The following is a 12,251-nucleotide window of genomic DNA, read 5'->3' on the forward strand; positions in this document are numbered from 1 at the left end:
CAAGCAATATATATATTGTGGGAGGGACAGAGTTCAAATACAGCTAATAGTTATAAAAACATTGAGTTGCACAAACCTAATAATTCTTATGAAAAGCCAAAACAAATCACAATAGGATATTGTTATAATATCTGAGACAAGTCATTGTAACCCAGAGGCTGCTGGTCTGCAACCCCCTGGTATTCAAATATAAGGAATACACTAGAGGATTATATTGATAACCAAACCTATAAAATGAACAAGTGTGGACTAATACAACTTAAACTCCTGTAAGAAATGAGACCAGAAATGAGATCAGTCTTGAATCTGTTTTGCTATGGAGAATAATAAAAACGATTAGAGGAGAAACTTCTTAAAGCGAGACAGTCACCTCTGACGGCTGCAGGAAATTGGCTTTGTCTATGTCCTCCATAGACATCAATGTTATAATCTTGAGCATGCGTCTATGTCCTCCATAGACATCAATGTTATAATCTTGAGCATGCGCCAGAATACAGCAGTGATTATGACCCCGAAGAGGATCTGCCGGATCAAGATAGTTGCACCCGTGATGTACAGGTTTAGGTAAGTACCGTATTTATCGGCGTATAACACGCACTTTTTCTCCCTGAAAATAGGGGGAAAATGATGGGTGGGTGTTATACGCCGATATCCCAGATTTACTTACCTGTCTTGAAGCGTGGGCCGGAGTTCAGCGCGCACCGCGGTACTGGAACTTCAATTTCAGGTTTCGGTTTCCGGCGGGACTGAAAGGAAGTGTGCCCACTATTGTGTGCACACTTCCTTTCAGTCCCGCCGGAAACCGGAACCTGAAATTTAAGTTCCTGTACCGCGGTGCGCGCTGTGAAGCCGGCCCACGCTTCAAGACAGGTAAGTAAATATGGGACAAGAGGGAAAGTGCACTAGGGGACACTATGGGAGGGGGCACTATGGGAGGGAAGAATACTATGGAAGGGGGGGGGAGAATACTATGGAAGGGGGGGGGAAGAATACTATGGAAAGGGGGGGAACACTATGGGAGGGGGTGGAGAATACTATGGGAGGGGGGGGAAGAATACTATGGAAAGGGGGGGACACTATGGGATGAGAGGGGGAACACTATGGGAGGGGAGGAAGAATACTATGGGATGAGGGGGGAACACTATGGGATGAGGGGGGAACACTATGGGATGAGGGGGGAACACTATGGGGGAGGGGGGAACACTATGGGGGAGGGGGGGACACTATGGGAGGAGGGGAGGGACACTATGGGGGAGGAGGGGGGGAGAATACTATGGGAGGGGGGGAGAATGCTATGGGAGGGGGTGGAGAATACTATGGGATGAGGGGAAATTTCCTGGAATTTCCTTCTGAAAATGAGGTGCGTGTTATACGCCGATAAATACGGTTAATCTCACCTTTACCTGCCCCCCAACGACTATGCCACAGTTGACGAATTCAGTGCCGCTTTAAAACCTAAAGACAAGGTCCGGCAATTATAAACATATTATGGCAAAAACAGAAATACTCAATGGATGGATCTTTCAAATAAGAACCTTGTCAATTGCATAATTTTCAGACACCAGGCTGGAACAAGCACTGAAATTCCAGACACTGGTGAACAAAAACAGTCAGTCATACCCTGCTATCAAACAGGGAGAATAAAATAGTCTGAAAATCCAACTGTTCTCTGGCAATATGTGTTTATTAAATGCGTAATTCTCACTGCTTCATCTTGCCTTGTGAACTACCTACCTGTAGTTAGAGTAAACACAAAATAAATATCTGCCTGTAAGAAAAGACTGAGCCTAGTAGAGAAATAGGAAAATTTGTTATGAAAACATTGTAACAATGACTACATATTGCAAATATTGGACTCACCTCACACTGTAAATCAAGTGTTTGATACAGTAATGATAAATTACAGGAGAGGTATAAACCAATAACACAAATAGTAGATATTACTTGCCAAAGGCAGGAAGGCGAACATCATTCAAATTGTAGTAAAGGAATATCAGGATGAAACATGGAAATTGTGACAACTACTAATTATAATTAGGAAATTTAGGCCAACAACCTCAGGACATATGTTCAAATATAAAAATATTGTTAATAGTACAAATTATGCGAAACCTTAAAATCAAAATAATATAGACTGTTGATCACCATAAGTAGGTGACATGTAATAGGCAGGACACCAATGAAAAAGTGGTAACTAGTGGCACAGGATAAATTGTGGCAAGAGACACATGAATAAGCAGAATTGCCAAAGATATAAACTTGTCCTTATAGAAACAAAACAGCCTCATACTTACCCTGGCTTCCATATGCACCCCATATGCCATTTGTCAACACCAATGTGGAAGGTTTAAAGTAGACCCTAGACATGGTGGTATACATAAAAGTGGTATACCTAGGTAGTCCCTTTATGGAAGTGCTGTCTTCTGAGTCTTCAGGAAAAAAGGCTTGGCCTCATGGATCCAATGGGATGCTGTCATCTCAGGGGGTTATGTTAGACTCCCGGCCACTAAAGGGGGTACCCAGGGAGGCGACTCTTACATCTGCATTGTTTGCTGGGTATTCAAGAATTAGAGACAGAAATCTGACTGTGCCTACAAAAATATTGGGCTGGAGAACATGAAATAAAAATCTAGGCCTGCTTAAGCAGGCTCTTTCCAAACTGATAAGAAGGACAGGAACAACTATAAATTCATTTTAATTATTGTCCTTTCTGCTGTGACAGGAGAAGCTAACCCATAAGTTGTTAACACTGCCATGTTTGATCAGAGAATAGATTTACATTGGTTTTAAGTTAGCCATCGTGGACAATAAAGTATCTCAGGGAACAATTCAATTATACCCATTGTTCAGATTTCTTAGGTACACAGATGGTAATGGAAAAATATCTTGACATGATTTATTTTGCATAAGCATTTCTTGCCAAATGCTTACAATTTGTGGAAACAGTCCACTATCAAATGTAAAATTATGTGGGGAAAAAAATAATAATGTGTTTCTTTTCAAATATTTTTTATTGAAGATTTTGAGATGGCATAATTAGATGCAGATTTCCATTTATCTTTTCACAAAGTGACAACTTCTATCTGTTTTGACATTAGCAACACATTTACTTCTTGAAAGCACTGTGATACCAAGGGAAAGATTACAAAGATAAACTTGTTTTCCTGTCAACATACAGAGTGTACAACATGAGAACACATATCGAAACCCCATTGCTAAGTACTGCTACGGTGAGAGCCCTCCTGAACTACTTCCTATGTGATCGGAGTAGCCGTTGCAGTCAATAAGTGGGAACTATTGCCTCTGTGTCTGATGGCCTTCACTAACTTCAAGTCGAACAGAGGAATGATCAGCTATTGAAAAAAATCTGAAGTAAAAAAAAAAACCAAAAAAAAAACCAGACTTTTCACATTTGCAATTTAAATTTCCAGCTAAAATGAACAAATTCTAATGGCAGAGTAACTACTCAATTTAGCTGTCAGGATTATCACGAGTAATATATCATTTGCAAATAAACATTTGCATACCCATCTCCATTAAGTGCAGTTTACAAAGGGTGTGATTGTTTAAGTTCATAACGGGTAAGCGTATCAGCCAGACAGTTCATTTTTTATATTAAGTTTACCCACCTTAAGTGGAAAAACTGTTATCTCTGTTTCAGCATCACATGAATGAACTGTGGGGGTATTATAATTATTATAATCATGTAAATATTTTTGAACACTTAAGAAATGTGATCAAGTATCTAGTTTTTATATTTTATTTTTCTTTGGTGCAATATATGTTGTTTATTTTCTGTATCATGGTATTTATTAAACATAAGTTCCTTCAAAACCTTTGAAGATGTGAATGTATTTTCTGTATTTTTACTGTATTTTTTCTGAAGAACAAGACATTTTGCAGCGCTGTACAATAGAAGGACTAACAAACAAATAGTTGCAATAAGACCCGTTGACTGTACAGGACTAGAAGGTACTGAAGGTCCTACTCATAAGAACTTGCATTCTAAGGGGAGTGGGGTAAAATGACACAAGAAGCAAGGAATGGATGAATTTTGTTTATGGAAAAGTATGTAGCTAGAAAGGTTTGCAATCATAATTTTTATGATAATTAGAAGTGAAACCAGTTAATCAGGTGTGGGAAGGGAGAGGAAGTTTTTTTTGATTAAAGATAAGTTGATTTTAAACCTTTTTGTCGACTACTGAATATCCTACGTAACGTGATTCATTTTGTAGTATGTTAATCACGAACTTTGGGAAAAATAAATGAAAGTGGAGTAATTTTCTATAAAATCTTACTAATGCGAACATGCACAATTAATATGATGTATAATACAGTATCTGTGGTGTGTATTCACTTTACAAATGAGTTGTATTGAATGGGACTGTTATGGGGAAGGTAATTTTTAGGTCAAGAAAGGGTAGACTGTAGATAGTCAGTCAAGCAAGACATTTATGAACTGTTGGATTTTGAGTTTCAGAAAGTACTTATTGAGGTAGAAAACCTAAATAGGTAGGCTGTGACAGTGGTATAAGACTTAGAAAGGAAGAAGCAAAGGAAAAGGAATCACACTCAATTCCACATGACACTGGCTGCACTGAAGCAAGACTAGCAAATCCGATATGGGTATAACGGTAAAAGAGAGAACCTCTCCAGGCACTCAGTGTTCAAGTACAGGCAGATTTATTGGCTCAAAAAGGCAAAGCAACTTTTTGACCTGCTAAGAGCTTGACAAAGATCTATTAGCAGGTCGAAACGTTGCTTTACCTTTTTGAGCCAATAAATGTGCCTGGAGATTTTTTTCTCTTTTACTGTTAGAATGTAAGAAAGACACAGGTATATGATATGAGTTTGTAGAAGTGAAGGAATGCAGAGGACTGTTCCAGGCAAGTGAGATGTTGGTCAAAAAGTTATAGAAATATTTGCATTCTATGAACAATGTTCATACTGAAAGCAGGGCTGGATGAGCAGTTTTCTAAAGGTATGTACATACCTTAATAAACACCTGCAGGGTTATTTACTAAATTATGTTTTTGAATTAATTTAAATCTGAATTGTAAAATTTACGTTAAAATAGTAAAGCTGTGACTATAGCAGAGTTGGAGAATTTTTTTTACAATTTGGATTTAATTTGCTCAAATTCAGTGGTCAGTGAATATCCCTGCTTGAGTATACTTACTTGAACACTTTAGCTCTACCCAGCAGCACTTCAGCTCATTCTTGAATGGTTTAATAATGTCCCCCAGAATTCAAAGTTTCTTTAATGATAAGTTTTTCAGGTCTTCTTTAGGAAAAACATCCCGTAATTTAGACATTGCCACCATGCCTGATTGTTGGCATGACATCTTTTTTTTGAATCATAGTAACAATGGAACTTCATCGGTTAAACATCTCTGCTAAATTTATTCACTCTGTGGCATGTATTAAAAGCAAAAAGGTCAGCTTCACAAATTGTAGAATCTACAACTCAACTACAAGTGCCTCGGCAAGGTAGACTAGAAGATTGCCGATAATAGTCTATGCGTTTCGTTCCCACACAAACTTTTTATAGTCATTAAAAGGGGGAGGGGCTTGACTGGCACAGTGAACGGTTGCAAATTGCTTGAGCTCTAGTAGACTAGCTGAATTTTAGCCTTTTTTACTTACTCTCTGATAACTTTGCTGACATCCTGCAATCCTGTGAGCATTCTATCTGCACTTGGTGACAGCTATGCTAGATTTTGTCACGTTTCTGCTGTGGCAGACCTGCTGACTACCTGTTGCCTGCTTGGTGACACGCATCCAGGGAGGAAGATAGAGGCGGTATCTGCGAAGCATGGTGCATCTGTACTCTAACCCAACTCTCCAGCTTCTATTGGAACTGATCCAAGCTTCGACTTGTCGACATAGGGTGTATAAAGCATGTGCTCTTGGCAGTAGTTCCTCTTTTCTTACTCAAGTACATCTCCAGCCCAGGCCTTTCAGATAGGCATAGGCTAAAGGTTTTACCATACAGGCTTAGCAATTTCTTGCAAATGCCATTAGTGTGATTTTCTAACATTTATTTTGATTTCTTACCTTAGTCAGATTGTGTGGTCTATTATATGATTGTCCTGCTGATTTTAGTTCATTATTTAATAAAAAAAAAAAAAAAAAACCTCACATCTCAAGTTCTTGTTTTAACATCGCATATCTTTTGTTATCTTTTGTGATGTGAGAAACAAAAAAAACTAAATGGGATTCTAATTTCAGAACTAATGCGTCGACAGATCTGTATATGTTTATGAATTTCATTTGAAGTTGGCATGATATTTCTTGTAGAACATGTATGATGAGCACTTTAATTTGGTAGGCAGCTCCAAACTAAGTTTAACGTGATATGCAAACCCCTAACCCAAATAATCTCGCTCAATGAGTTAAAGTGAATGTGTATTTTTAATGCAAGGAGTTAAAATAAAAATAAAAAAGTGCATTTTTCTTAATAATTTCCTTATTCCCTACAATACTGACTCTTCTGCACACTACCCAGCACTAACTTTCCTGTTTATGTTGGACATTGTCCTATCAAACGCTTCTCATAGAGAAGAGTAAGCACATTATTAAAAGAGAAATTACAAGCAACATAACCTTTATAGAAAATATAAAATATGGCGTATACTGCGCCCAAGTTTAATACGTACATACACCTCTGCGAGGGGAAGTTGGTAAAATACCTCGGAATAATAAAACAGAAAAAAATTATAGTGCAATACAGTATATAACAGTGCGAATATTTGTGCTGGGTAGCTATAGGAAAAACACTCACATACGGTAGAGCTATATAAGAGCTCTACTTTGTTCAGCGTGGACGGTATAATCCCCGTCTAAGGATACAGGATGGTAAAGGTGGTACTGGTCCTCCAGATGCAAAATAGGGATAAAAGAGAGAAACGCTCTGATAGTGTAGTAAGTACTATAAAACCAGGGTAGTAGGATAAAGTAATGTACTTACAATTTGTAGAGCAAGACCTGCTCTAGTTATCACAGCATGGGTGGTACTATCCCCACCTAAGGATATGATGGCACCAGGTAGTCAGCAGGACATCAAAAGCAAATAAAAATAATAAAAGATAAATGTCTAAATGTAATAAAATAGACTATTTATTATAAAATATGGCATATAAAAGTATAAATACAAATGTCCAAAAGAGAGGGGTGTCCCACTTGACGCGTTTCGCCTCTCCAGAGGCTTTATCAAAATAACCTTTATAGCCTATTGTATTTGTTTTGGTGCCAAGAATGCAAATGTGCTCCTGGGTAAGTAATCAAACCATTTGAGCTGCTCTGCACTGAGCTAAGCCTGGCAGTGGAGATAAGTGCTCAGTGGCTGAGAACTTCAACTGATTCTCTCAGTCATTGAGCCAGCCCTGTGTGGCAGAGCTTCACTCAGTGGAGCTAATGGAAGCTCCTTGCAGGAGCTTTCAGTTCCAGAGGAAATGTCAGCAGGTGCCTGTAAAACACCAGGTAATATATCAAGCCATTTACAAACTATTTGACTACTTACAGAGCACTCCTGAAACTATAACCACTAGAGCAGACTGTAGTTGTTGTGGTGCTTGGATATTTTCTTTTAAATACATGCAGGATATTTTACAAATCATATGAATGAGAGATAATACTGTGCTGTAATAGGTCACAAACTGTACTTCTCTGATAGAGCACCCTACTCTGCATTCTTGGAAGAATTCTTGTTTCTTCCTGTGAGGACTTTACCTAATCTCACAAAGGGGGCTGTTTTGCACTTGCAGTCAATTAACAGAGCTGGGGATAAGAACTTCTTAAATAGGGTGAGATAACTTCTAAGTGAACACTTCTTTTCAGGAAGGGTGAAAGGAGGCTGTGTGAGCTTGAAATAAGGAAGGCGTGGCTAGTCTTTGGAGATCAAGTGGTTTAACTTCTAAATGACAGAGCATTGCCAAGTGAGAATGTGAAGTGGTTTTGGTTCCCAGATTGACCCTTTACATTACTTTTAGGACGATGCATTGTGTGCTTAATGACCTAGTATCCCAAACAACTAAAACCAGCACCAATCTTTGGTGTGCTCAGTTGTATTTCAGACACCCTGTATAACATTACTGCAACACAAAAATGATCTAACTAAATAAACTGACAAAAACATGTAACAATCCCAAATGCAAGATGGTACAAGTATTTTTTTCATTAAACTGTAAATATATATAATCCATTTAACATAGGTGTTAAAATGGACTTTTGGAGAGGGGGGTGCCTGGAGTGTGTAAAGGGACCTAAAGGGGGTAACCCTAAGAATGAGATAAATTGTATACATAAAAATGTCCAACGGATACAAAGTCCAGAGGACACAAAGACATCCGTATATGAAAACCATATATTATACAATATGATTAGAAATTCCATGTATTAGGTATATATTTTGACATTACTATTGTAACGGCATCCCAGGCATAAAAGGGTTAAACCGCTGTTTAGTAGATCTTCCCTTTCCAGAGACACAGGCACAGCTACTGCAGAACCCCAAACTCCCGAACAGGATACCAAGTAGCACTCCAAACTCCTGAACTGGAACCTCACGAATAGCTGCTAGCAGCTGAACAGGAAAAGCACCCAAGCGGCTTACACTCCTGGCAATAAGTCTCTAACAGCATACAGTAAATCCCCCAAGAACGAGACAAAGCTACGTGTTGATGGTCAAGCAGTGAACAGACAGAGCTGTGGGTTTATTGTTCTTATATACACATTAGTACCACCCACAGGGTTTTGGAAAACAACCAATAAACATGTACAATACACTCAGACACTCCCACACAAAATCCTCCCCTCTGCCTGTGATACAATTACCTTACACAATGGGTAATGTAATTATCACAGACAGAAAAATACAGTTTTTCCACTCAGCAACTTCATAACTTTAAAAGTATGCATCACATTCACATAAAACTTACATTTCCAGAATCAGCATACTCCAAATACAAACATACACCAAAATCATACAAATTGGTCCAGTGGTTCAAAATATAGATCGTAGTCCTTTGTGACCAAATGAAGCATGGCTTTTCTGCCCAAAACCAGTTTCACAGAGTCTTCTATCCTGGAGATAATTGGGAAGTAATCCAATTATCTCCAAGGACAAAGGCAAAACTCCATTAAGCACATGGCAGTAAAAAGACAGTAAAATACAATAAAATACACAAGGTTACATTTATTACACAAAATACAGACATGCAACATATCCTCAGATAGCTTAGGTCTGAGCACACATTATTACTGAATGGCGCTCAGACCACACACATACAGTTCAATTGCCATGGAGCCAAAGTCTTTCCCATAGTCTTTCATTATATGAATGGGCTCCATGGCATAGCTATCTGGGGTATAACCGCTCAAACAGGGCAAGCACCGAATGACCCGACTTTCATGTCTTTGCAGGGGAAAATCAAGCGTTTCAACATGGGGCCATAGTGTAAAGGCAGCAGGCAGGCAACCAGGCTCCTCCAATGCACAGTGGCGAGATTGGTCTCGTCACAACTATATTCGTCAATGCCTCAGACAAAGGCGCTATAGTAGTGCCGAAACGCTCGTCAGGCTCACTCTCTACTTTTTAATTCACTGCACGTTTTTGTTAACACTATGGATAGTTCATGAGGGATTTTGCATAATACCTATGAGGGAAACTCTTTAATGGGGTTTAGTTAAGGGCTATTTGCTAGCTAGCATGCAAGGTTCAGCTTTTCCTTGTCAGGATTTCTTTTTCTTTTTTTTTTTTTTACTTTCTATTTAGTAGCCTTCAGCCTACTAATTTTTTCAGATAGCGACCTTGAAATCGATTCATTTTTAGTACGTTTCTATGAAGGCTTAGCTGCTATTTTCACCTTCAGTGACTATTTCCCAGGATTTCTTTCAGGTGGGGGGTTATTGATTTCAACTCATTGTCGCTAGACTTCAAATGTTTTATATTGCTCAACAATCAGCTGCTTAACCCTTTGTGAGTAAAATATATCAGAGGGATTCCTGATGGTTACTGATTTCAATCTATTGTCAAATTGTATAGGTTTTATAGTGCTTAGCAATTCACAATAGTTGGTTAACCTTTTGTGAACAATATATTTGTCACTCACCATAACCACTTTGAGCAAGAGTGACTTGGATCTAGTTAACCTTTGTTCCTCCTACCTATAATTATAGAATTTATAAACAGCCTTCATTGCTACAGAACCCTTTCTACCCCTCTTACATTGCAGAGCTTATTAGCTTCTGTTTAAAAAATAAATATATAGATACATATATATTGTGTGTATTTATAAGTTTCCTTTTTTTTTGTGATTTTGTTTTATTTTTTAATTATTGCATAATAAACAGAATTTCTAATCATATTGTATAATATATGGTTTTCATATAGGGACTTCTTTGCGTCCTCTGGACTTTGTATCCATTGGACATTTTTATGTATGCTGTTGATTTGAAAGCCAGACTTTTCATACTGCACAGTACTCTACAGTCCATACTTATGAAGAAAGTATGACATTACCAGTGAAAAGTCCTTAACATAGTCCTTTCAGCAAGAACTTTCCATAGTTTTCTATGGCAATTGCTCAACCTTTATCACTTTAACCCATAATGGTTAAATTGTGCATTAATTAATTTATCTATGTGCCTTGCACCTTGAAATATGATTTACAACAGGTGTGATACAGACAGGTGGTGTGTAACTAGATATATTCGGTACTAAAGCATAAGCTATATATATTTTCAGGTTGTTGTTGTCACAGCTCTTTCTCTGCGTATGATACTAGCCACTAATTAGACAATATTTCTTAACAGGTGTTTGCGCAACACAAAATATTAATTAAAAAAATTACATATAATTTACATATGATGAGAACGATAATTTGATACTGAGGTGGTTTACAATGATAGAATATGCCTTGCTTACATCTTTGGCATATAGGACATATTGCTTCATAAAAAGAAAAGGTCACGTGACATCAGTGTAATTATTGCGATTTTAAATTTTTTTTTATATGAGAATGAGGTTTGGCCCAGCAATCAAACACAGAATTAATATTCTTTTAAATTAAATACATAAAGCAAACATTTTCAGCATTTTCTTATTACACTAGGAATGACTTGATGAGAATTACATCAATTAAATGATTGTTAAATTCATTAAATGTCTCTTGAGCATCAGAGGACATAATGAGATCCCCAAATTGATGGCATTTGAAGTGGCTGGATCATTATTTCTATCTGTTAAATGTGCACACATGGTGCAGTAACTTAAATCTCCCTCCTCTAAAAGGCTGATTACTCCTCTATTTAACACAATAGCCTCACTCTTCCTGTCCTCCTTTCACCGCCAGATTCCTGAGAGTTGATTAATGATGGCGACAGATTTTCAGGTTTCATCTTCCATGCATTTTCCAAAGTCTGGTTGTCACTGCTTTTAATACAATCTTTCTCAGATAATGATAATGTTCTGTTATGCTAACTTGGCAATGCCTCTGGCACTCTTGGGCTATCAGACAGATGGAAGATGATGGGCACGTCATCTTAAAGATTGTCCATCTGCAATCCGTGTTATGATGCCTAAAATCAGAGACGCTAGCATGTTGGCCTCCATTAAAGTTACATTACCTTTTAGATTAAAACATACTTTCTCATTTACATATTTGTCATTACAGAACATTTTACCTAAATTTGTGCTGCTGATGGAACCGCAGAACATTAAAGCACTTGAAACCCGAATGAAATTAGAATGCTTTTGTTAGGCTGTTGTTTGACATGCTTACTTGAACCAAATATGCCTGTTGAGTCTGCAAGCTTTATTTTTAGTTTTATAACTGTCTTATCCTTTTAATTATATAATTTAATGTGTCCTTGATGCTCTCCTTTCAACCTTGACAAGTGCTACATTTTGGACTGTCTGTGAAAATAATCAGCTTTATTTTGTTAGTGGGCATTTCTAGAGTAGTAAAATCCTTTTAATCCACACCCAAACTAACTGATTTGCCAGGAATTTACCTATGGAGTCGGAAGTAAGTAAGTACGGCTCATTAAGTAAGGCTTCAGAGTTAAATCCTGTACTGAACTATTCGTTCGGGTGAGGATTAACAGTAATTTGATTTTGACAAACTGGCCAAAACTAGTTTTTGCGCAAGATTAGTATAAAAGATTATAGATGTCTTTACAAAAAACAGTCACTTTGACATACAAAGCTGTAATAGCTTGATGTTACCTGCACTGCCGACTGTATCAAC

At 37.7% G+C, this 12,251-nt stretch overlaps 1 protein-coding gene across 1 annotated transcript in view; it reads left to right on the forward strand.

Annotated features, from left to right (window-relative positions):
- Positions 1-3,360, forward strand: part of SPRING1 (SREBF pathway regulator in golgi 1) — a 40,675-nt gene extending 37,315 nt beyond the window's left edge. Inside the window, exon 5 of the mRNA XM_063454208.1 lies at positions 3,179-3,360. Coding sequence (XP_063310278.1) covers positions 3,179-3,262 — 84 coding nt within the window. The 3' untranslated portion in view covers positions 3,263-3,360. The remainder of the gene's footprint in view (positions 1-3,178) is intronic.
- The last annotated feature ends 8,891 nt before the right edge of the window (positions 3,361-12,251 follow it).

Source organism: Pelobates fuscus, chromosome 5 (assembly GCF_036172605.1).
Source record: "Pelobates fuscus isolate aPelFus1 chromosome 5, aPelFus1.pri, whole genome shotgun sequence".
NCBI classification, from domain to species: domain Eukaryota; kingdom Metazoa; phylum Chordata; class Amphibia; order Anura; family Pelobatidae; genus Pelobates; species Pelobates fuscus.